Source organism: Hyperoodon ampullatus (assembly GCF_949752795.1).
Source record: "Hyperoodon ampullatus genome assembly, chromosome: 1".
NCBI lineage: Eukaryota > Metazoa > Chordata > Mammalia > Artiodactyla > Ziphiidae > Hyperoodon > Hyperoodon ampullatus.
In genome coordinates this window covers 203,109,874-203,136,644 of record NC_136914.1, presented here as the reverse complement: position 1 = coordinate 203,136,644, position 26,771 = coordinate 203,109,874, and the positions used below count along the sequence as shown (strand labels likewise).

Below are 26,771 nucleotides of genomic sequence, written 5' to 3'. Positions count from 1 at the left end.
AGAAATACAAAATAAAATGCAGGAATCGAGGGAAGCTCCATGGTCTTTGAGTTGGTCTTTGAGATATTTAAAATAAACAAATAGGTATCCCAGAGGAACTAAAAATAGGTTAGAATAGAGAGGTTTTTAGATATGCAGATGAAAAAGCTATTCAAAGAACCTGTGTTTTAGTCTGCTCTATCCTAACAAAATACCATAGACTGGGTGGCTTAAACAACAGAAATTTATTTTCTCACAGTTCTGGAGGCTGAAGTCCCAGATCAAGGTCCTATGAGGTCGGTTGTTGGTGAGAGCTCTCTTCCTGACTTGCAGATGGCCCCTTTGTCCTCAAGCAGCCTTTCCTCTGAGTGCATACATGGAGAGAGAGCAAGAGCTCACTGGTATCTCTTTTTTTTTTTTTTTTTTTTTTCTTTTTTGCTATATGCGGGCCTCTCAGTGTTGTGGCCTCTCCCGTTGTGGAGCACGGGCTCCGGACGCGCAGGCTCAGCGGCCATGGCTCACGGGCCCAGCCGCTCCACGGCATGCGGGATCCTCCCAGACCAGGGCACGAACCCGTGTCCCCTGCATCGGCAGGCGGACTCCCAACCACTGCGCCACCAGGGAAGCCCTCACTGGTATCTCTTAATAAGGACACTAATCCTGTTGGATCAGGGCCCCATCCTTATGGCCTCATTTAACCTTAATTACTTCCTTAGAGGCTTCATCTCCAAATACAAGCACTCTGGGGGTTAGGGCTTCAATATATGAATGCAAGGGGGAGGGACAAATATTCAGTCCAAGAAAAAGGGATTGAGAGAGAAGAAAGAGGAAAAAGGCATTCTACTGGAGAGAAAAGTGTGAGAAGAGGTTGGAAAGGGAGCAGCATTTTAGAACACCATATGCTTGAATTTGGTTCTATGGCCCTTGAACAGGAACAGCAAGAATAATGTTGGAAAGTTGGTTGGGGTGGGTTGAATGCCAAGTTTAGCAGTTTAGATTTCATTCTTCAGGAGCTATAGAATGTTCTAAGTAGAAGAGCTGTATTACAAGAAGATTAACTGACAGGTGCCAGTGCAGTGATGCTGAGGCCCTGCCTGCCAATTTAGGGATTTAGGGAACTCCTACCACTCCATGTAGAAAAAAATCTTCACAGTTTTCAAAGCACCTTCTCACATATTATCTTTTTTTTTTTTTTTTTTTTTTTTTTTGCGGTATGTGGGCCTCTCACTGTTGTGGCCTCTCCCGTTGCGGAGCACAGGCTCCGGACGCGCAGGCTCAACGGCCATGGCTCACGGGCCCAGCCGCTCCGCGGCATGTGGGATCTTCCCAGACCGGGGCACGAACCCGTGTCCCCTGCATCGGCAGGCGGACTCTCAACCACTGCGCCACCAGGGAAGCCCTCACATATTATCTTGATTGACCTTCACAACTATGACTAAGGGATACACCATTTCTCCAGCAACATATAGGACAAACAAACAGAGACAACTATCTCATGCCACAGGAGCCCCCAGAAAACCAAGATGGAACACCACACCCTCCAACTCTGGAAGTCCACACCTGAATCACAGCTGTGGCCACTGTGGTCTGTGCAGTAATCATGACTCTTAGAGCAAACACAAGGTTTCCCAGGTTGGCCTTGGCCTCCTGAACATAGGTCAGATTTCTGGATATATATTTTTTAACTTTAAAAAAGTTTTTGACATATAATAAACATATATAAAGGTGCATAAAGCATAAATGTATATTAGCTGACCACATAATTTATCATTTAAAACAGAACCTGTTTGAGAGTGGAAAAAAAGGTACTATCAATAATTAACCTAGTTTGAAGCTAACTAGGACAGTCCCAGGCAAAGATTATGTTCACTTTGTTGTTGTTGTTGTTGTTTAATTTATTTATTTTTGGCTGCATTGGGTCTTCGCTGCTGTGCACTGGCTTCCTCTAGTTGCAGCGAGCAGGGGCTACTCTTTGTCTTAGTGCATGGGCTTCTCACTGCGGTGGCTTCTCTTGTTGCAGAGCACAGGCTCTAGGTGCGCAGGCTTCGGTAGTTGTGGTACGTGGGCTCAGTAGTTGTGGCTCGTGGGCTCTAGAGCTCAGGCTCAGTAGTTGTGGCGCATGGGCTTAGCTGTTCCGCAGCATGTGGGATCTTCCCGGACCAGGGCTCGAACCTGTGTCCCCTGCATTGGTAGGTGGATTCTTAACCACTGCGCCACCAGGGAAGCCCCTTATGTTCACTTTGTAATCGTTTATAATGGTAACAGGAGCCACCCCCTAGTTGAGAAAACCCCTATATAGCCCTTCTAGATCACACACATGTTCTCTACCCTAGATGTAACCATTATCCTTACTTTTATAGTAATTATTTCCCTTTTTTATTCTATATTTTAAAATTTGGGAATCCCTGAAAGGAGAGCAAGGACAAACCCTCTGATGCAGGGGTACAACAGGAGTCAGAAGAGCTAGGTGTAGTCTTGGTTCTAACCCGTCTTAGACTGTACTCCCACCATGCAAGTCATTTAAAATCCTCAGCCTCAGTGTTCTCCTCTGTAAAATTAGAAAAATCAGCATTATGAGGGAGGCATAGGGGAGTTCTTTTCAGAAAAGAAACAACTGGGGATATTTGGCATGGTTTATAAATAGCACACGAAGCAATGAATTTTCCTCTTTACCATGAGAAATCACCATTTGTAAAGGATTGCCTCATGGGCTCCTGTTACATTATTGAAAAGCAAAAATAAAAACACCTCCTTCACAACATTTCCCTAGTTAGTTCCCTTGAAAGGAATAAGGTTAATAAGAAAAAGAAAATAAGGACAGTTAATAAAAGGTTAACTACTAAGCCTAGAAGCCACACAAATCCTTCTGTGCTTGCTGTGCAAACCTTTCCTCCCTAGCAACTTGACATTTTGAGGCTTTGCTTTCCTGAGGATGCTCATTTCATATTCACAAAGAAAGTGATGTGATGGAAGCTTGTTAACTCAGAACAGAGAATAAACCGTCCAGGACGCCTCACCTAACACAAACAGGCTCTGAGTTATATGTCAAATTACCATAAGCAGCTCCAGTGCTCTTTGGTTCCCTCCTGTGAGCATCCCTGCCAAGATCCACGTGCCCTTCTTGGCTTCTGCTTGTAATGAATTAAACATGTAAGTCAGAGTCATAGATTAAGCCATAGGCCTGCCATCATTTGAACTATAATGGGGAAAATACCCTCACTTTTAATTTTGATGAAACTGTGCTAATTCTAGTCCTAAAATGGGGCCACAAACTCAGAAAGCCTACAGGGGTCGGCAACGTTGACTGGGTAGGGACGGTGTCTAAAGGGACACACCCTGTGTGACAGGGGAGCCAGTACTCACTGGGGCCACGGCAGCTGTGCAAAATGCAGGGCTCGTGTTGCCAATTTTTCAAGAGAAGCCAGAAATTCGTATGTTATGGAAAACCTTCTGATTTGAAAATGTGGGCAACTAGTTCAAACAATTTTTTAAAATTCTGTAACCTCTCCAGAATCTAGACCCACAAGTCTGTTTCTGAGTTGGAAGGGAACTTAGAGTATGCCAAGTTCAAAACCTCATTTAACAGCTGGAGAAAGCGAACCCCAAAGTGGACAAATGATTTTCTGAGGGGCAAGTAACTAATTCAGCAGTAGAGCCAGATCTAGAAAGAACACCTGCTTTCTGTCTCCTGAATCACTTTTCCTTCCATGAATGAGAAGAAGGTTAACGGCTTTCGGCCTGGTTTGCAAAGTCAGCAGACACAAGTCTGGCTTACGGAGCACCCAGAACATCAATTCACCATTCTACTTTCTTACTCTCTCTGGCTTCTGGACAGTGTATAGGAGGCACTCTGCTATTATATGAGGCAATGGACAGAACACTTCTGTCCTCAACTGATTTTCCCTTCATCCAGAGCCTGTCACTGCTGTACGGCTCTGCTACATGAAAGGAGGGACTAGTGTGGCCTGTCGGGGAAGGGGATCAGGACGACGGCCAACCGTCCAAGACAAGCAAGGCTCACCCGGCAGAAGATGAAGTACAAAACTTACATTCACAGAACACTCCCATTAACCTCAGTGGGAGTTGTGCTTACGGGAACTGCAGGATCAGCAGTTGAACAGAGACTGGAATGAAGCAGTAAAGCTCAAGTCATGGGTTTTTATTAGGATTGTCTACTTCCAGCTTCATATTTACAAAAGAGTTCATTTTGACTATCTGGTGAGACCTCCCTCTGCTGACTCTTAGGGCAGGGTCTACAAAAGAAACCCTGTTTAGACCCAAATTGTGGCATGTGTACAATTGAAGAAACTTGGCAAAGCACAGAAGTGAGGACAGGTACCAACAAAGTTCAGAAAATATGCCTGGCTGTTTTTATCCTGTTGGCCCCCGGGGTGCATAATATTCCATTGTTAGCAATCCAGGCCTAGGATGGTGCCTGGTACACAGTAGGTACATAGTTAATATTTAGCGACTTAATGAAAATGTCGACTGAAAGAAAAATACACAACGTAAGGGTTGTGAGTTGAGTTTTATTCAGAGTCTTACTGAGGGCTCTAGCCTGGGAATCAGCCTCTTGGTAGCTCTGGGGGGACTGCTCTAAAGAGCTAGGGGGAGAAGCCAGTGTAAAGATGATTTTGTCTGGGGAATATGTGTAATCAAGCATACATCTCAGTGAAAGGTTACTGCTAGTCACGAGGAACAGATATCTCAGTTAATCATTTTAGTGCTTTTCCATGTATGTAAAGATGTAAGAATCTGGGTTCATAAAAATTTTTCTTGAGATATATCTAACTATCTAAGGGACCTGTTTTTCCAAAGCACAGAGTGCTTCATCCTGTTTTTCATCCTGAATTCCTTTCAGGGTGTACTGTCATCAGTGGCAGCAGTAGCTAAAGACTTAATCCTTGCAGAACCTGACAGCAAGCAACATTCACATTCTTGCTGAACTCATGTAATAGGCCTCCCAACCTAATAAGGTTGGGAGCCATCGGAAGAAAGGCCAAGAATCAATAAGAGGAGAGGGTTCTGCTGCTGTCTTGGCATGACCTTTAAAGCCATGTGTGCCTGAAGGGGTGTGAGGGTAGGGGTCCTGTTTAGGCTACTTACCCCCAGTAGGTAAGCTGAAAAGCCTCTGCAGGCTTCCATGATTTTTAATAAATCCTCCCCCTGTGATAATGAAGCACTGAAAATACTGTATTTGATACAATGATCAATTAAGAGAAAATCTGCTCCTTTAACTCTTTAAGTCCAATATCTTTTGAAAAAGGTTTGTGGCAAGGGAAGAATTAGGCCCCTGTTTCTATGGCACTGCTGTTAGTAAATATGATGTTAAAACGTATTAAATGACTGCAGAAGGTTAACAAGTATATAATCTAGGTGGTGGGTAAATGGGTCATCACTATAATTCTTTAAACTTTTCTGTATATTTGAAAATGGTTCTAATAAAATGTTGGAGGTAAAGCTGCCCACTGTCAAAAGACCTACAGGCAGATTCATAAACCACGTCCTGGCAGCAAAAGAAGCATTGGTCTTTAGCTGGTCCTGACATCACAGGCTCGCAGCAACCATGTATCAGTAGATCTAAACTAATAATAATCTAAACCATGTGCCACGTGCTCTTTCAGAGAACTTCATACAGATGAAACGAAGGCACAGAGATGTTAAATTATTTTCTCAAGGCCAAAATGCTAAATGGCAGAGTTAAGAGGGAAAAAACTAAAATGTTTGGCATCAGCTTTTTGCTCTTAATCATCATTCCATACTGCCTCCCACTCTCATAAGGATCAAATATTCCTAGTTGTCTATTTCACCTATTTTTGAATATTTAAATAACTGTTTATGGCATTTCTCTGGGTAAAACATATCTACTTTAATTTTATATTGTCTAATATATATCTTTTCTAGATTCCAGATCAAATACAATTCTTAAAATGTATATATATATATATATATATATATATATATATATATATATATATATCCTTTTTTTTTTTTTTTTTTTTTGCGGTACACGGGCCTCTCACTGTTGTGGCCTCTCCCGTTGCGGAGCACAGGCTCTGGGCGTGCAGGCTCAGCGGCCATGGCTCATGGGCCCAGCCGCTCCGTGGCATGTGGGATCTTCCCAGACCGGGGCACGAACCTGTGTCCCCTGCATCGGCAGGTGGACTCTCAACCACTGCGCCACCAGGGAAGCCCAAAATGTATATTTTTAATAAATGAAAATAATGTATAAAGTATGTTATTCTTTTTTTTTTTTTTTGACTGCATTGGGTCTTCATTGCTGGGCGCAGGCTTTCTCTAGCTGCGGCGAGTGGGGGCTACTCTTCGTTGTGGTGCACGGGCTTCTCATTGCAGTGGCTTCTCTTGTTGCGGAGCATGGGCTCTAGGTGCACCTGCTTCAGTAGTTGTGGCACACGGGCTCAGTAGTTGTGGCTTGTGGACTCTAGAGCACAGGCTCAGTAGTTGTGGCGCATGGGCTTAGTTGCTCCACAGCATGTGGGATCTTCCCAGACCAGGGCTCGAACCCATGTCCCCTGCATTGGCAGGCGGATTGTTAACCACTAAACCACCAGGGAAGCCCTAAAGTATGTTATTCTTAGGAAAAGAACAATGTGAATTTCTAGCCCAATATCATCACTCCACATCTTTTGGGGGAACTGAGAAGTTCAGAATGACAAGCAAAAGGCTAATACCTCTTCCTTATAAATTTTGAAAAGCCTAATAAACCAAATAACCAGAACACCCTTTCTTTTCATCTTTTCCCCTCGCAGGACCATCGAGCATTCATGAATAGTAAAGTATGCCTAATCCCAGCTGTACCATTCTAACTAATGCTGTCACTGAAGTAGGTTATGATTGGGTAGATATTGAACTCTAGAACCAAGAAAGCACTGTTTAGAATCAAGGTCACATAGATGAATCGGGCTTAAAAGATACCATCTGCCCTTTCCTCGCTTTGTAGTAATAAGTTAGGGTCTATAGCTGAGCCCACTCAGAAATCTGAGAATTTCTCTATTTTGAACAGCTTTGTTAAAAGAGGGGTCTGTCCTGTAAAATTCATTCCAATGTTTTACAAGACCTCTTGTATTCCCATACCTCTAATGAAAAAATTTCTTCGGTCATGCCAATTTCCCTCTTCTTTTTTTTTTTTTTTTTTTGGCCATGCCATGTGGCAGATGGGATCTTAGTTCCCCAACCAGGGGTGGAACCCACGTACCCTGCATTGGAAGCGCGGAGTCTTAACCACTGGACCGCCAGGGAAGTCCCTCCCCTCTTATTCTTTTTGCACTGAGCTCAGAGCGACTAGTTGAGATTTTCTTATTAAAATTCTTCATTGCTTAAAGGCTGTTATTTAAAAACTGAACTATCAGCTCCTGATGACAAGGACCATGGCTTATATATGACTTACACTTTCTGTGCCCCTGACAAAGTCTTCAGGTACAACTGGTCTTCAATTTATTTACTCACTCTTGAACCTTCCCTTAATGCTCTTTATTTCTAATGATATAACCATCCTTGAAATATTCCTCAATCTTCTTCTTTAACTATGGAAACTAGAACTAAATTTAATATTTTCCTAAAAGTTTAACCAGGGCACCTTATAAAGGAAAAGAAAACCCACCATTTTTACATCTCCTAGCTTATCTTTTAAAAATTATCAAACTTGGGCTTCCCTGGTGGCGCAGTGGTTGAGAGTCCACCTGCCGATGCAGGGGACGTGGGTTCATGCCCCGGTCCGGGAAGATCCCACATGCCACGGAGCGGCTAGGCCCATGAGCCATGGCCGCTGAGCCTGCGCGTCCGGAGCCTGTGCTCCGTGGCGGGAGAGGCCACAACGGTGAGAGGCCCGTGTACCGCAAAAAAAAAAAAAAAAAAAAAAAAATTATCAAACTCTTTTCTTGTTCCGGTTAAGATTTACTGCAGATGGTCATTATTTTGTCACACATTAGGGTAAACTGAGGTCAAAAAATGATTACCTGTTTTCTTCATTCAACTGCACATTAAAAAGAAGAAAAAAAAACAACTTTGATTTAAAAGACCAATTACCTCAAGAGCACTCCTACCAAATTTGATTTGGCAATCTTTTGGCATGATTAGCATGAGTTCAGTAGGAGCTCTGTTTAATGAGCAAACATGGTGAAAAGTCCAAAAGGTGCTATGCAGGTCAGAAGGAAGATGTTTTCCCTGAGGCCCTTGGCCAACTGTTATTTCTGAAGCCTTTCTTGCCCATCAGCCAGGCTTTCAGACTGCTTCTCAGTTCCATTTCTGGCCACTAGGTGGCACCAGACTCAGTTAAGAGAAAAACTGCTTAACTAGTCTTTAGATGATTTTGCTGTGAACATTTAATTAATACTTTGTCAAAATAATTCACTAATTTTTATCTAAAATACGGTGGAGTTTTGCCTTTTATTCTTTCTTGTGGTATGGGCTGTGGGGAAGAGCAGGTTAAGACATGTGTAACTCATTCTTTCACCTCCTGCCCACTGTCTTCTGGTCAGCTGTTGTTTTAGCAGCACTTCTCTGTGCCTCGACAGCCGCTGGCAGCTTCAGGGGGACTTCTGGACTTCGCATTGTCAGACCCTTCTGCAAGCTTGAATGGATCTGTGATTATATCCTGTCAAAAGACAAACCAAAATGAAAGGACAAGTTAAAGGTGTTTCAACAGACCCAAACACTAACATTTCAGTTGGACTTAGGTTGATTTACCTAGAAGGAGGATAAAATTTTACAATTCTGGGCTTCCCTGGTGGTGCAGTGGTTGAGAGTCCGCCTGCCGACGCAGGGGACACGGGTTCGTGCCCCAGTCCGGGAAGATCCCACATGCCGCGGAGCAGCTGGGCCGCTGAGCCTGCGCGTCTGGAGCCTGTGCTCCGCAGCGGGAGAGGCCACAACAGTGAGAGGCCCGCGTACCGCAAAAAAAAAAAAAAAAAAAAAAAAAATTTTACAATTCTGTGAGGTCCTGGGAGTAGCATCAGTCACTAACTTATAAAGGTAGCTGTCTTTTCCTGACGTTTCTAATCAAGTTATCACTACTTTCAAGGTAAACTTCATTTACAGCTTTGGAAAGGTGTTCCCTTTGGGGCCAAGAGAGTTGATTCTGCTTTGTTTCGTTTTATGGGATTCCTATTTGTTTGTGCCTTTTACCTTTTTGGAACTGAGCTACTGAAATGCTGAAACTTCTTCCTTTCCCTTACTCTAATCTCTAGAAACGTGTGCAAGAGAAGGAGGTAAGTCCCAGATACCAGGACCCTCATTAGCAGTTGCTGATGTTCAGATGTTGAGATTGCCAACCACAACCAGCAAGATTTCAGGGCAGAGTAAGTGGAATTTTCAAAAGATAAGACTGCAATCTTTATTTTTCCTCCTTTCATCTTCAAATGAGATACCTCCACCAGCAGTGCCAACGGGGTCAGAGAAAAAACAGGCAAAAAGGTTGGAATTCAAGGGTATGAACAAGCCACCTTAAATAATGAAAGTGAATTCATTAAACATGAATTTACACTCTTATTATTTATTGGTGGTCACTGCAAATAGAAGGGTGTACAAGTGATATATCACTTCCAAATGCATGCTTTCAGCCCAAAAAGCTCTCAAGACTTGAAAGAAATAAAAGGTGGGACACCTTGACAAGCAGTCCTTTCCAGCACCAACATCTTGTGCTTCTATGAACAGTATAGGTACGGAGAGGTAGTGCAGCATACTGGTTAAGAATGTCAGCTCTAGAATCAGACGTGGGTTCAGAGTCACTGCTTTCTAGCTGTGTGACCTTGGATTAGCAAATTAATCTCTCTGAGCCTGTTTCTTCATCTGTAAAATGAAGATAAGGGGTATTGTGAAGAGTAACTGATGTGGTGCCTTCACATATTAACTGTTCGGTAAAGGCTAGGTCCTCTATACTATTACTACTGTTGTCATGTGATTACTACCACGACTGTTAACTGGAGCAAGACAGTACATAGCACACCTCCTATTTGCATCATTTCAGATGCTGCAGTGTTTTAATAACATAATTCTTTTAAATAACAAAATACATTTTTCTTCTCAGGATTAAAAAAGGAAGAGGAAGAGAAGAAGAAAAAAGAAAAGGGCTCTCAAAAACAGTCATTATCGAGTCAACCCTCAGTAACAAGCAGTACTTTCATTCCTCTATTGCAGTAACTGATAGGAAAACAGAAATACAAGCCATTCCCTACATGCCGCCTGCTTACGGTACTTAGGAATCTATCATTAAGGTCCTCCATAAAAAAGATAAGAATGTCCTCCCCTGAGAGCACAAGGTTATATTTCTAGGACACACAGTTGTTTCATTCTTTAAATCTTCCTTCAGTGTCAATTATTCCCATTTCAGAAACGTGGAGCTGATGGCGAGACAATGGCACAACCATAGGCTGAAAGAAATACGCTAGGACAGATGGGAGATTGTTATGATAAACCAGTTCAAACATGTAGAATGTTGCATTCCAGCCTGAGGTCAGGAGCCCTCCTGCACATGAGGTGCTGCTAGCTAGGAGAGCTATGCTAGTAGAAAATCATCTCCTGCAGAAGCAAACTCACTTAACTACAGTTTCCCAGCCAGAGTGCAGTGGAAGTGCTTTGACTGGGGAAAAGACTTCCTTTACTTGTAACTAATTTTCTGACAGCTTTTAGAGCCAGGATTCAGGAAACCAGGTACAGGAGAATTAGAATGATGAAAATATTTCAAGATAAACATGGATTCTGACCAGCAAGATTTTGTTATCAGTGAAATACCAAGAATTTCAAAAGACCAATAACACATTCATGAAATGTAATGGCCTGAAAAGTCAGAATTCTAGTTTTTTCTACTTTCCCCCCGAAAGTTACCTCCTTAGAAACACAGAAGGGTTGACAATAGCAGAGTGCTCAAGAACTGAATAAAGCAAAGAAAGAAAATCGCTCTTTACCTCTAGAGGTGGCTTCTACACTTAGCTTGGACTTGATTCATGCTGGTAATAGTGGCCAAACAAGAACATACCAGGTTTTTTTGGCCCCAGGATTCTTGTCTCCAATTCCTCAACTACAAATTTACCATTTTGGAGAGTGATCTGGCTTGCAGGATCTCAGTTCCCCAACCAGTGATTGAACCTGGGTCACGGCAGTGAAAGCCTGGAATCCTAACCACTAGGCCACTAGGGAATTCCCAATAAGCTTTACTCTTAAAGTGAGAGAGTGGCATGGACATATACACACTACCAAACGTAAAATAGATAGCTAGTGGGAAGTAGCCACATAGCACAGGGAGATCAGCTCGGTGCTTTGTGACCACCTAGAGGGGTGGGATAAGGAGGGTGGGAGGGAGACACAAGAGGGAGGAAATATGGGGATATATGTATATGTATAGCTGATTCACTTTGTTATACAGCGGAAACTAACACACCATTGTAAAGCAATTATACTCCAATAAAGATGTTAAAAAAAAAAAAAAAAGACTACTTGGGAATTCCCTGGACTGGTTAGGACTCGGCACTTTCACTGCCAGGGCCCCGGCTTCAGTCCCTGGTTGGGGAACTTAAGATCCCACAAGCCGCCCAGTGTGGCCAAAAAAAAAAAAAAGACTGCTTGTGAGGTAACAAAATGGGGGGGGAGGAAAAGGCACAAGAGTTACTTGTGTATCAATATGTGCCCCACGTATCCAAAATTTCTATGAAATATAAACAACAGAAAGTAAAATTCATGGAGAAAAGATTACAGAAATTCTGAGCTCAGGAGAAAGGGTTTATGAGAGAATGATAAAAGAATCCTGCAAAGATGGTCAGAACTCAAATACGTAGAACACGGTTCCAAGGGACCAAGAATATTAACAAATACAAGTCCATAACCATAACCACCTCTATTTCTTGAGTATGTATTATTTGCCAGGCATTGGTCAACATTTACATGTATCATTCCATTTGATTCTCACAACCTGAGGAAAAAAGGGATTATTACCTCCCCATTACACATGAGGAAACTGAGGGTTTAGGGAGGTTAGGTAAGGTATCCAAGATCACACACAAGTGGCAGAGCCAAGATTTGAACCTAGTCTATCTGACTCCAAGACCTGTGTACTTAAACCCCATGCTGTGCCACCACCCTGCCCCAGCAAGATCAGTAGCTTATTTCCCTGAGCTTCCAACATCCAGTGCCTTGAGGTACATCACTGTAATGAGTTTGGTGAATGTTAGAAGTTCTATCAGAGGAGCTTCCCTGGTGGTGCAGTGGTTAAGAATCCACTTGCCAATGCAGGGGACACGGATTCAAGCCCTGGTCCAGGAAGATCCCACATGCCACGGAGCAACTACGCCCGTGTGCCACAACTACTGAGCCTGCGCTCTAGAGCCCGTGAGCCACAACTACTGAAGCCCGCGTGCCTAGAGCCCATACTCCGCAACAAGAGAATCCACTGCAATGAGAAGCCTGAGCACCGCAACGAAGAGTAGCCCCCACTCACCGCAACTAGAGAAAGCACGGGTGCAGCAACAAAGACCCAACAGAACCAAAAATAAATAAATAAAATAAATTTTTACAAAATTCTTTTAAAAAAGGAAGTTCTATCAGACAAAAGAGACTTGAAATCCATCACTAAGCCTGTTCTAAATAATAAAATACTATAAAAGAATGAATGGACTAATAAAATAATTATGCTAGCATGAATGGGGAAAAGGTAAAAATAAATAAGAGGAAGAGAGATGCTAATATCTGTTAAAACTACCTATCTGCCTTCCTCACAGGGAAGTTGTGAGAGATGACCTGAGATAAATTGTGATAAAATGCTTTAAAAAATGCTACACCAGTATTTCAGTTACTAGAATAATTCTAAATATGAATCTAAGACATTTTAGAAAATGTTCATTTTTGAATATGCTGGAATACTGGCTCAAATATACATTTAAGAAATTAGATATGATAGAAATTAGCATTCCAAAACAGCAGAGAAATGAATTAATAGGAAAATTTGACTAGTTAATATTCAGAAAAATAGCGACACTCTACCTGAATATTTATGTTAAAATAAATTCCAAGGACTTCCCTGGTGGTCCAGTGGTAAAGAATCCACCTTCCAACGCAGGGGATACAGGTTAGATCCCTGGTCAGGGAACTAAGATCCCACATGCCGTGGGGCAACTAAGCCCACGTACCTCAACTAGAGAGCCCGTGTGCTGCAAACTACAGAGCCCACGTGCTCTGGAGCCTGTGCGCCACAACTAGAGAGAGAAAACCCACACGTCACAACTAGAGAGAAAAAACCCAAACGCCACAACTAGAGAGGAGCCAGCACGCCATAACGAAGAGCCCAGGTGCTGCAAGGAATATCCCGTGTGCCGCATCTAAGACCTGAGACAGCCAAAAATAAAAAGTAAATAAATTAATTAATTTTAAAAAAGGAAAGGAAAAGAGGAATTTAGCATTTAAAAAAAATAAATTCCAGATGGAGTAAAAATTTAAATGTGAAAAACAAACCATGGAAGTACTAGAAGAATCTTCAATGACCTTGGATTAAGTAATAGATTCTTAGCGATGATACCCAAAGCACAAGCAAAGAAAAACTAACTGGACTTCATCAAAATTAAAACCTTTAATGTATCAAAAGACACTATCAAGAGAATAAAAAGATAACACACAGAATGGGAGATGTTTTTGCAAATCATGTACGTGATAAGGGTCTAGTATCCAGAATATATAAAGAACTCTTACAACTCTGCAACAAAAAGACAAACTACCCAATTTAAAAACAGGAAAGGACAAGACATTTCTCCAGAGAAAATATACAAGTGGTCAAGAAATTATACAGTGAACAAGCACATGAGAAGATGCTTAACATCATTAGCCATTAGGGAAATGCAAATCAAAACCACAGTGAGGGGCTTCCCTAGTGGCGCAGTGGTTGAGAGTCTGCCTGCCGATGCAGGGGACACGGGTTCGTGCCCCGGTCCGGGAAGATCCCACATGCCACAGAGCGGCTGGGCCCATGAGCCATGGCCGCTGAGCCTGCGCGTCCGGAGCCTGTGCTCCGCAACGGGAGAGGCCACAACAGTGAGAGGCCTGCGTACCGCAAAAAAAACAAAAACAAAAACAAAAACCACAGTGAGGTACCACTTCACACTAAGATGGCTACAATCAAAACAGAACAGAAAATAATAAGTGTTGGCAAGGATGTAGAGAAACTGGAACCCTTGTACACTGCTGGTAGGAATGTAAAATGGTGCAGCCACTGTAGAACACAGTTTGGTGGCTTTCCAAAAAGTTAAATGGAGAATTTCCATATGACCCAACAATTCCACTCCTAGATATAGACCCAAAAGAATTGAAAATAACTACTCAAACAAGTACATGAAGTACATACATAGGCATGTTCACAGCAACACTACTCACAATAGCCAAAAAGTGGAAACAACCTGAATGTCTATCAACTGATGAATGGATAAAAAAAAAATGAGGTCTATCCTCATTTTTAGTCCCTAATACAAGGGACTACTGTTCAGCCATAAAAAGGAATGAAATACTGCTATATGGCTAAACCTTGAAAACATTATATTAAGTAAAAGAAGCCAGACAAAAAAGGCCACATAGTGTATGACTCCACTTACATGAAATGTCCAGAATAAGCAAATCCAGAGACAGAAAGCAGATTAGTTATTGCCAGGGGTGGGAGAGGAGGAGATTGGGGAATTAGGGCTTCCTGGGCATGGGATTTCCTTTGCAGGTGATGAAAGTTTTCTGGCACTAGATAGTGGTAATAGTTGCACAACCTTATAAATATACTAAAAGCTGCTAAAGTGTACATGTTAAAATGGTTAAAATAATGAATTTTATGTTACATGAATTTTATCTCATTTTTAAAAAGTACTAAAAGAAAATATAAATTTATAATGTTCACATAGATCATTGTGAACTTCCTATAATAATTCCTTTAACCATTTTCTATTAGAGTGATATTCATTTTTTAATTGCTCTATAAGAGATTGTCTATTATATTTTGCAAATATTTTCTCTCATTTATCTTTTTATTTGCTTTTTTTTTCCTGAATAGATGTTTTCAATTTTTATGTAGTCATTTCCTTTATGGTTTCTTTCTCTTTTTTTTTAAGCTTCTTTTTTCTTTTAATTTATTAAAAGAAAAAAAGTGAGCAGGCGCTACTCTTCGTTGCGGTGCTCAGGCTTCTCATTGCGGTGGCTTCTCTTGCTGCGGAGCACGGGCTCTAGGCGCACGGGCTTCAGTAGTTGTAGCTTGCGGGCTCTAGAGCACAGGCTCAGTAGTTGTGGCGCACAGGCTTAGCTGCTCCACGGCATGTGGGATCTCCCCGGACCAGGGCTCGAACCCATGTCCCTTGCATTGGAAGGCGGATTCTTAACCACTGTGCCACCAGGGAAGCCCAGGAAAATGAAGTTATGAAGGTAAATCATTTTATAGGTACAAAAATGCTAGAAATAAGTTATGGTGGCCAACTAAAAGAACAATGCTTTGTTTCTTGCTTTAGCAGTCTGTGGTGACCATAACGATTTTTTAAATAGTTCTCTGTTTGAGGTTAGGGAATTGAAAGCCGAGCAAACCTTTGCTTCAAAAGCAGTATAGCCTCCACATGTCGGCAACTTCTCTCCAATTGGCCTGATCAGAAAATCTTGGGCAAATCATGAATTCTTCAGGATAGCTGCTGTTTCTTCGTCCACTTCAACAGTTTCATCTTTCTGAAGGGTAGCATGAAAAACACATTCTTAGAGATGCCACTTTTGTCTCAATAGAAGAAAAACACCCTGAAGTTCTACTAACGAGCAATATCTCAAGATAAAGAGACTATACCTTTTGACATAAGTATTTTCTCATGTTCAGACCCTGCTGCTAGCTTCATGCTTATTTCCACATGGAATTGACCAGTGTCGTTATCAGTTTTCCTTTGGTGACAGTGCAAAAAAAAGGGCACTCGTGGCTCCAGTGTCTAGTCTCTGCTCAGAGGCAAATGTAGAAAACCACTGCTCTCTGAGTTTCACCTTATTCATTGCTAAAATGAGGGCTTTGGACTAGTGGCTTTTAAAGTGTATTTCCTTGAGTCCCAGGGTGCCTGGGAGGTGTGTAAAGGGTCTACGCCTTGGGAACCAGGAGCGAACACAGGAGATTCTGAGCTGTCCCATCCCTGCTCCTATCAGATAAACTCTGCTTGTATCCCTTCAGATACTGGGGTTATATAAAGCAATGATGGACACATAGTAAGTATTGATCTTTTAAATAAAATTTTGCTGAAAAAGATAATTCTGGGGGTGTTAGAGAGTGGGCAAAATGGCTAAAGTGGATCAAAAGATACAAACTCTCAGTTATAAAATAACTCATGAGGATATAATGTACAGCATAGTGACTTTAGTTAATAATAGTGTATTATATATTTGAAGGTTACTGAGAAAGTAAATCTTAAAAGTTCTCATCACAAGAAAAAACAATTTGTAAATATGTATGGTAATGGACATTAACTAGACTTACTGTGGTGATCATTTTGCAATACATACAAGTATTAAATCATTATGTTGTATACCTGAAACTAATATAATGTTATATGTCAATTATATCTCAATAAAAAATAATTCTGCTATTAGAAATGTTATTTTGAAAGCCAGTAGACCAGAGTAATGATTTCAAAGGCCCTTCCCACTCTGATCCTGTGAGTCTAATGAAGCAGGCAAGTGGCAGTGTATCAGTGAAATACGCCCTGCTGCACCAGGGCGTATTTTAGAAATTTGAAAATGCTATCTAGACAAAAAAATCAGATGAAGGAAACAGTAAAGTTCTTCCACCTTTGGAGCAAATAATGACTGTTTCTTCTATTTACTGAGTTCCCAGTACCAATGTTTTGCTATATTATTGCTAATCTTTATAGAAATTCTGCCATGTAGGTATTATTATCCCTACTTTTACAGTGGAGCAACTTGCATCTCTAACAATTTTGGTGGCACATTCAAGTTTACCTGAGCGATCAATAAATAACAGAGCCAGAATTTGAAACCAGGTATCTAACTCCAAAGCCTGTACGTCTCTGTTTTGAGAAAACAAAACCTACTCTAAAAAGAGTAGTAGAAATGTCAATGTCATCATTAAACACTAACAATCCTTAATTCCACAATACAATTAAACAACTGAAATACTGTTATGCAGTCCTCTCCTATTTTTCCATCCTCTTTCTCTATAATTCCATTAATCTGATGTCTGAATGACGTTTCTCATAGAAAAGTTTTTTAGATGTCACAATGGTATTTGGTTATGTAGGAGAATATTTTATTCTTAGGAGATGCATGCTGAACTATTTAAAGGTAAAATATCATGATATCTGCAACTTACTTTTCAATGGTTCAGCAAAAATGTATATACGTATATGTATATGTGTGTGTATATATATAGACAAACACACATACACCAAGACCAGAAAAGTGAGAAGCAATGCAAGGTTAAGAAAAGGTTCCTGGAGCAAAGGAAAGAATAGAAAGAATGCTGGAAGTCACGGAAATCTTTATTTACCTTAAACGTGAAATTTGCATCAAATATTAGTTCTTTCTCGTGTCCTGTGATTCCTCCATTGTAAATAACTTGGCATCTTTTGGTTGGTCCCGTCTTAGGGAGTTTGAAAAGGCGAAATGTTGCAGAAACAAAACGGCAATCACCTAAAAACAGAATATACTCATGGTTCATCTCCAGCACTCCAACGGCTATTGGTTTGCTCAGCAGATGAAGACTTAATATTATAAAGACGATTTCTTCTTTGCATGCCATCAATTATCTTTATGGGCACATCACTCTATTTACTGAATAACTTCAAAGTGCTTTATTGAATGCCAAACTTTGGGAGGTTGCCATTAAACAGGAGACAAGATGGAGATTTCCAGATGACACAAAGTCTCCTTCAGGGCTTCCCTGGTGGCGCAGTGGTTGAGAGTCCGCCTGCCGATGCAGGGGACACGGGTTCGTGCCCCAGTCCGGGAAGATCCCACATGCCGCGGAGCGGCTGGGCCCATGAGCCACGGCCTCTGAGTCCGTGCGTCCGGAGCCTGTGCTCCGCAACGGGAGAGGCCACAGCAGTGAGAGGCCCGCGTACCGCAAAAAAAAAAAAAAAAAAAAAAAAAAAAAAAAGTCTCCTTCAATGAGACTCACTCAGGAGACACTTGATAATCACCAAATTTGAACCATTCAGGGTGCAGTTATAACAGTCCCTACTGCTGTTTCTTACCGATCATGTTTTCTAGTTCCTTGTTTTGAACTATAATAAAATTGGCAGTGAGCAAACGTGGAGGGCAGAACCCAATTTTTTGGGCAAGGATAGCAAGGTCCTTCCAGTACAAAGCACCACCCAGGCACTCACCTAAAAAAAAGAAAAATCACAGATCAACCAATACAACTAGGTATTAAGGGAATTATTCTTCTGTATAATTGATTAGGCTATGGTATTACTTAAGGCATAGGTTCTAGAAAAATAGGAGAAGGACCTGAGTGTCCCCCAAGGTATAGAAAGTTATGGTTGAAACCAGATATGCTAGCTAATGGTCTCTGGGAACCATTGTTCAGGACAGTCACTAATATATTGGTTCTATCAATCATAATATTCATGTACGTATTAGGTCACATACTGAAAAGCACTGTTATGTAAAAAAACATACAAGAAAAATTCCAAAACTGCCTCTTAGTTCCAGATTAATCTCATAATGATCTGCTATTAGAACAGTAATTACTATTAATGTTCATAAGGCATTTTACAGTTTTTAAATTTATTACATCAACAAATTAGAAATAATCTAAATCATCACCAATAGAGAAATGGTCAAATAAATTATGGTACAGCTGTACAATACAGTTGTATAATACAAACATTTAAAAAATTTTTTTAAGTTTTAGGCTTAGGAAATATGCTAAATAAAATTAGAATACTAAATTTTATATGCAGCATACTCCCAATATTATTATACACACCCACAGGGAAAAAAAAACCCTAAAAGTGTGTATACTAAGCTATTAAAAGAAGTTATTACTGGGTTATGTGCTTAGTAGTAACTTTTTCTTTTTGTATTTTCCAACTTTTTTTTTTTTTTTGGCTGCGCCACATGGCTTTCGGGATCTTAGTTCCCCGACCAGAAATTGAACACGGGCCCCCTGCGGAGTCCTAACCACTGGACCACCAGGGAATTCCCTGTTTTCCAACTTTTTAACAATATCCATTTCTTCTTGTATAATAAGAAAAAAGTTAACATAATTTATTTTAAAAGTTAAGAACTTTTGATTTCATAACCAGACTGACCAAACACAAGCATTTATCTCCTCAACGTCCAGAGACTCCATGAAAATGACAGTAAAGGAATCGACAACACAATAATGATGAGAACACGGGGAATTAAGGAGGCATCAACTCTGGAGCAGTTGCCATCATTTCCACACTAGAGCTTTTTTTCTTTTTTTTTTTCCACACTAGAGCTTTTAAGAATTTTTCACATTCATTATCCCATTTAATCTTCATAACAGCCCTATAAGGCAGACTGAATTATTACCTACATTTTACAGTACAGAACACACGACTCAAAGAGATTAAATTGTCCAAGGTCATACCAGATTTGAGTGTCAGAGGAGGAACAGAACCTAAGCCTCCTGAACTAATCCCATGTTCCCACATCACACAGCCTCATCCTGGATATTAGCAGGATGGAACTCTGTACTTGGACGAGTATCTGCCTCAAAACAAAATAAAACACAAAAACCTACCCCTTAAAACTTTGTGTGTCCTGACTTCTTCTGGCAATTCAAGGCTAACATAGACGTCACTGAAATATAGCTCCCCACCGTGCTGAAACAGCAGAATTAATCCAAACAAGGTTAAAGATTACATTAGTCCCAGATAGCAAAGAAAGGAATGAGGGGCTAAAATCAAGTTTTAAAAAAACAACAGAAGTTCTTGAGCTGACCCTTTTTGGACAAATAACTGCTAGCTGCCTCCCTAGTTATAATCATAGCCAACTGCCAAGATTTTTTTCAGTGCCTCACTCAACAGGTAATAAAATAACTTTCCAAGCTTAACCAATCTGAAGCAAAAGCAACCCCAGGTTGTTACAGAACTAACAGAAGTAAATAGTATTCATAAACTCTTCTCCCTTAAAAATTATATAACTTTGGTAAAGTTGTTATTTATTTTTATAATAACACATTATCTTTTTAAAACATTGTCCTTAAAATCTCAGGCATATGAGTGATCAGGAATTTTAAGATTTTATTCAGCTAATGTCAAGAGCATGGACATCTAGATTCTATAGTAATGTCTCTACCTTCTACACATACACCCTGCTGAAAACAGTGAGCTGGTCTATACAATGGCCTACTCATTAAGACACTGTTAAATCATTTCTACATAGATATTCTTATTTGATCTCTAAAACAGCCCTATAAACCAAGAATCTCATAATCTTCTATCTTCTGTCATGAAGAGACACATCTCATGATACATATAGAGGGTGTGGAGCTCCTGCAAGTTTTCCTTTAAGAGAGTAGTTAATGGAAAAGATCCATCTTCCTTAACTTCCCAAAGATCTGGAGCCCTGATGGATACAAAATAAGGATCCCTGAGAAACACTGTCCATGCTAGGAAAGTATATACAAAATAACCTTAGTAGTCAGTCCAAAGGTCCCCGCAGCTCTGCAGATGCTATTCTAGGATTATGTACAGCAGCAAGCAGGAGAAAAAACAGCCAAGAAAACAAATTTTAACATATTCAATCACAATCGTGACTCTCAGATTTATCACCTTTTGAAATCTAGAGGAAAACAAATTCATATCTAGGGTATTCCTGTCACTCCCACATTTTGCCACTCTTTCTAATTTAATGGAGAAATGGAGAGTTTGAGCTCTCAGCTCAAGGGGACAGAACAGGACATATCCCATGTGCTCTCACTGATGTTCAAAGACCACTGGTCTCCCTCTTCCCCTCACCTTTAACACTCGATATACCTCCTGCAGCACTTGCTGTTTATCAGGTACAAGGTTAATGACACAATTGGATCTAAAAAAGAATAGACAGAATGTCAAGCACATCTGCAGACTACTTAGACACCTTCAAATCCTTTTAGTCCCTAAAGGTGGTTCCCACCATTTTCTCAAAGCTACACTATTCTTCCCACCTCCCTCCTCTCTTCCCCACACTCAACTTTGTCCCAAGATAAGGGAGATGGACAGAGTGTTTGAAATCTCAATAAACTGTTAGCAAGTTTGAGTGTGCAGAAAAAATTCTGAGGCATGCTTCTTATTTGTTTCTGCCCTGATGTTGATCATGCAACAAAATGACCTGGGACCAGATGCCTACTGCACAAGGCATTTCTTATGCCACATGTAAATAGGCTAAGTTCCTCGAAGGCAGCTTTATTAAGGCATGATTTGATAATTCAGAGGAAAAACAGCAACACAGAATCCTATAATTTGCCATGAAAATAATACTGAAGATAACATATTGTATAAGCAGACTCATTGGTCTTGCTGGTCTTTTGGGCTCATTCGTAAACCACGGTTAAGTTTAAAATACATTCTCGGGACTTCCCTGGTGGTACAGTGGTTAAGAATCCGCCTGCCAATGCAGGGGACACAGGTTCGATCCCTGGTCTGGGAAGATCCCACATGCCATGGAGCAACTAAGCCTGTGCGCCACAACTACTGAGCCTGTGCTCTAGAGCCCACATGCCACAACTACTGAAGCCCGAGCCCCTAGAGCCCGTGCTCTGCAACAAGAGAAGCCACCGCAGTGGGAAGCCAGCGCACCACAATGAAGAGTAGCCTCTGCTCGACACAACTATAGAAAGCCCGTGCACAGCAACGAAGACCCAACGCAGCCAAAAATAATAATAATAATAAAATACGTTCTCTCTCAGCCTAGTGTGTTCTGTGGCTGGTGGACTACAAGTGCCCCAGGCCAGCTCCATCCCTTTATTAAGTTATGCTAAGTTTAGTTTAACCCCCCAAATAAGAATCCATTCAGCAAAAAGTGGTGACATTCGTGTGTTCAATAGGAAATGGGCTATATTCACAATAGTAAGGACACAGACCTACATAACAATATCATAACTCTCACTCTTGATTCCAGCCTCTCCTAACTTCTCTATATAGCCATGAATAAAAGTCACATTGGGTGCCTGGAAGCCATATTTTTCCATGTGATATTCAATGTACTTGTTAGCCACCTCTACCTAAAGGAAGAAAAAAAAATAGATTTGATAATCAACATTTTTGAATGCACTAATTTTTTCCTAAAGTTTCCTATTACTAATGGAATATACTGCCCCCAGAATGTTTTAGGTACGTAAACAAGGTTCATCTGGGCATGCAGGATATACTACAGAGTGGGACAACTCAATGGGGCATAAACCCCCCGTTTGATACGTGGGTTTTATTTGAATAAACTCTTCATTCAATAAGAAAATCTTTCAGGATAGATGGTAGAAAGAAGGAAAAGATCAAACTCCATTCAGTCATCATGATATTCATAAATCAGATCAAACCTTTGACTCTGTTCTCCCAGAGAAGCCCCTAATTGTCAAAGTTCTCGGTTTCCAGGTCAGGAAGCAGTAGTGGCACAAGCGAGCACTGCATTTAGCACCCTTCTTAAATTATCCTTGAAGAGTCACAAGGAAACAACTTTATCTCTAAAAGAATGCTTTTCAGAATTTTTTCCTCCTTGTACTTGAAATAATTGCCTCACCTGACCTTCTGTCATGTCTATTCCGGTGACATGTCCCTTCTCACCAACCAGCTGACTAAGTGCATAGCAGTCTCGGCCACTTCCACTCCCCAGGTCCAAAATCCAGCAGTTTTCCAGACACTCAGGGATGACCAGACCACAGCCATAATATCTTGGAAATAGAAAATATATACACATTTTTTCCCTCTAGAGACGAGAAGATGTGGAACCATTAAATCTTATAAATCCTTCCTCCTTCCCTCCCTCCTTTCCTTCCTTCCATCATTCATTCAATTTCTCTTTAGATGTTTGGTCTCCCTCACTACACCGGAAGCTCCATGAAGGCTGGGACTCTATCCGCTTTGTTTACCGTTGAATTGATGGGCACTAAGACAAATAAACCAACTAAAATATTTGTTAGGCATTAACTGAGCATATTATGCAGGTCCAGGACTTGCTAGTTATTGAAGAAGAAAGGTAAGACAAGAATTCTGTCCCTTAAGTGTATTTAACGAGGGAGATAAAACACAGACACAGAAAACATTTTCCATGATTTATTTACAAACTGAGTGGCACAGGAAGTAAGTGTTATAGTGGTTTGGGGAAGTGGTGCCCAAGGATTAAAGAAGGCTTCACAAAGTAGGTGGGACATCAGTGAGGTGTTGGGTAGGTAGGATTTGGAAGGTAGAAAGGAAGGGGGGGCTTCCCTAGTGGCACAGTGGTTCAGAATCCGCCTGCCAATGCAGGGGACATGGGTTCAAGCCCTGGTCTGGGAAGATCCCACATGCCGCGGAGCAACTGAGCCCACGTGCCACAACTACTGAAGCCCGCACAGCTAGAGACCGTGCTCCGCAACAAGAGAAGCCACCGCAGTGAGAAACCCTCACACAACGAAGAGTAGCCCCCGCTGGCCACAACTAGAGAAAGCCCTCGCGTAGGAATGAAGACCCAATGCAGTCAAAAATAAATAAATAAATTATTTTTTAAAAAAGGAAGCAAGCAAGCAGGGGGAAGGCATTCCAGATTGATAACTTCATGCCGGGCAGGCAGAAATCATCTTGGCAGTGTTGATGGCAGGAGGAAGGGAAAGGTCTGGCTAGAGTAGTATAGTGCATCAGAGGGAGCCAAGGTTGGTTAGGAAGGGAGGGCCAACCTGGACAGGCTTGAATGTCAGGTCCAAGGAGTGTGACTGTATCCTGTGAGTAAAGGGGGAATGTGTGTGGGTCACTGGAAGTTCTTCAACAGAGCAGTAAGATGATCGATCAGAGCAGTAAGATGATCGATCAGTGCTGTGCTTTACCAGTTTTATAATAGATAAGGCAAGCCCCATGGATTGGAGGAGACGGGTTAATTCCCTAGTGACCTGGCATCACTATATTTTGAGAAAGATGCTGTCTGGGGTCTTCATGGAGGCAGCACAGGGCACTTTACCTCAAGGATACTTCCTCATTTACATTCTGCAGGGCTTCCCGGATGTGCTTAGGGACTGGCCTGGCTGCAGTGACACACGCATTGGTCTGGAGGTCTGCTGATTTCTTCAGCACCTGCCCGTAGTAGGTCTGACCCAGGGGCCAAGGGTGGGGTGAGGGGTAAGGAAAGAAGAGTTGGAGCTGGTGTCCTCAGGGTGGAGGCGCCCATACGCCCCCCCAACGCCCCTCCAGCCCCCCCAGACCTGGCCAGCCTTCGCTCGCTACAAAGCTCTAAGCCCGGACATGGCCCTGCCCCACCCCAGGGATCCTGGCGGGCCAGGCCGGGCTTCCAAAGGCCTGAAGTTCCCACTCAGCTGAGGCTCCACCGCAGCCATAGGCCCTACTGCGGGCACCTGCACGTCCTTCCGGATCTCAACGTCGCGGGTGGTGGCCACTGCCGGGAGGGAGAAAAGGCAGCTTAAAGGCGAGGGCGCGGAGCCCGCATGGGGGAGGGGAGCCCCGGGACTGAGGGGTGGTCTAGGGGCGGGCGGCAGGCGGAAGCGCAGGGGGTGGTGATGGTGGACGGTGGGGGGAGCAGGGTTAGGGGCAGAGGGCCTGCCCTGGGGGCGGGCGGGGAGGCGAGGGACCACAGTCACTGTCTCCTCGGCCTCCGGACTGCAAGACTTGGGTCCTCAGCAGCCGGCTCTCTAGGCCCAGCGCTCCGGAAGCCCAGCGCTCCCGAGGCCCCGCCCCCGGGCAGGAACCCACCTGCGCAGTCCGACCACGAGTCCTCACCTCGCGCTCCGGCCCTAGTGTGCCCAAAGTCATCTTGGCTGTCTTTGGTCTTTCCAACCAGGAAGAGGCTCTTACTATCAAGGACCTTCCTTTATTGCTCCACTGTGATTTTCATTTTATAACGCTCGTATGAACACCCACGTATATACTGATTTTTGCCCCCTTTGGGAATGCATTCACCTTTTCTCAGTCTACTTTCTAAAGTCAGGTGTATTGAGATAGAATTTACATTCAGTAAAATTCACCTTTCTTTATAAAGTGTACAGTTCTGTGAATTCTAACAAGGTATATACATCACCACAATCAAGACTCTCACCCAAAAAGTTTCTTCCTGCCCCTTTGCATAGTAAATCTCCCCACCCCAGCTTCTAAACAACCATAGATCTGTTCTCCCTCCTTTCCCAGAATGTCATAGTGATGGAATCATATCAATGATTCCATATCAATCAATCTCAGTCTATTTTGAATTGTATTTAGGAAAGCAACTTTGCTAAGTTCATTTTTAACCTCTAGTATTTTTTTGGTCAATTCACTTGTTTTCTAAGTATTGTCATTTCATCTTGCAGAAAAAAAATTTTAATTTAATTAATTTCTACACTCCTACACTTGAATACCTTATTTCCTTTTGTGGTTATAACAAGAATTTCTATTCATTAGGATAGTAAGGCCATATGGGGTTTCAACTGAAAGGATATCTGAATGGAAGATTTACTAAATTATACTCATTTTTCAATCTCATCTGACAATAATAATCTTCCCAGATGTCAATCAGTTGTTGTTAAATGTTAAGAGGAAGGTGTTATATTTTTAACAAATTAAACCCATGGAAATGATCCTTGTTGGAATATTTTATAGGTTAGAATATCTCTATTAAGTGTGTAAAAATACATTTTTATAGATATCTGGTTTTTGGCAATTGTTTAATGGTGAAAACACTCCAAAATATTAGTTTTCAAAACACTCTCTCCATAAAATTAGTTCCTTCAGAAAAGTTGTCACTTTCTCACTCATTGTTAAAATGGTAACTTTATCTTGAAAGGACAGATTAGTGGGAGGTTAAGGAAAAGGCTCTATCATTTTCCACTTGTTCACTTGTGCTTGTTTTATTATATTATCTTCAATTTGTGGTTATTCACAAGAATCATTTGATAAGCCTTAAATCCACTTAACCACACACAGATAAACTGCAGTAAAACAAACCACCATCAACTTACATTTAGTTATTCCCAGTTTTCCTCAGGTATCTAGTGTGCAGGGCTGATTCTGGACCAGACTGCTTGTGACCATCATTCATTCTGATTGGTCAGTGCTTCAGCCACAGAATTTTTTGTTTTTAATATCACCCCTGCTAAATGATAGGTATGCTATGTAGGCCAAGTCAGATATCTCATATCAAGCCATATTTTAAACATTAGCACAAAGCTAATTTTCTCTTTCTAAGATAAAAAATAAATATACACAGATATTTTCTTCCCTTACCTCAAAGGATGGCCTTCTGAATACCTCCACACATCCCACCTTGGAAGCTACTGGTCTGACAATTCCAGGATGGTCCAGAAAGGCAGATTTTTGGTTCAGTATACAAAACCATCTTTCAAGTAGAGCATTCCAAAATGGCCACCACCACTAAGTAAAGGATTCTCCAAACATTAGAAGTATTCAAGCAGAAGCTAGATGACCAACTGGTTACTTACCAGAGATGAAGTAGCAGGGGTAAATGGATTGGATTCAATTACTTCCTTTTCTTTTTTATGATGCTAAATACTAGAAATGACAGGAAGCACCCTTGTTTCTATTTATAAGAAAAGTAACAGATAATAGCAAGCTAGACTAGTAGTCAGGAGACCTACCATCAAGTTCAGTGACGTTGGGTAAGTCATTTAATCTCCCTGGCTATGTTTTTCATCTGTA

General features: G+C 41.6%; 1 protein-coding gene across 1 annotated transcript; it reads right to left on the bottom strand.

Annotated features, from left to right (window-relative positions):
- Positions 1 to 254: 254 nt before the first annotated feature.
- Positions 255 to 24,893, bottom strand: AS3MT (arsenite methyltransferase; the record flags this gene model as incomplete). Its single annotated transcript, XM_079711963.1, is given in 13 exon segments — positions 255 to 343; positions 8,453 to 8,593; positions 15,529 to 15,606; positions 15,610 to 15,663; positions 17,477 to 17,619; positions 18,183 to 18,314; positions 19,703 to 19,784; positions 20,922 to 20,991; positions 22,029 to 22,165; positions 22,678 to 22,828; positions 24,088 to 24,215; positions 24,479 to 24,519; positions 24,722 to 24,893. Coding segments are annotated over 12 exon segments (1,296 nt in total). The 3' UTR covers positions 255 to 343; positions 8,453 to 8,485.
- Positions 24,894 to 26,771: the final 1,878 nt, after the last annotated feature.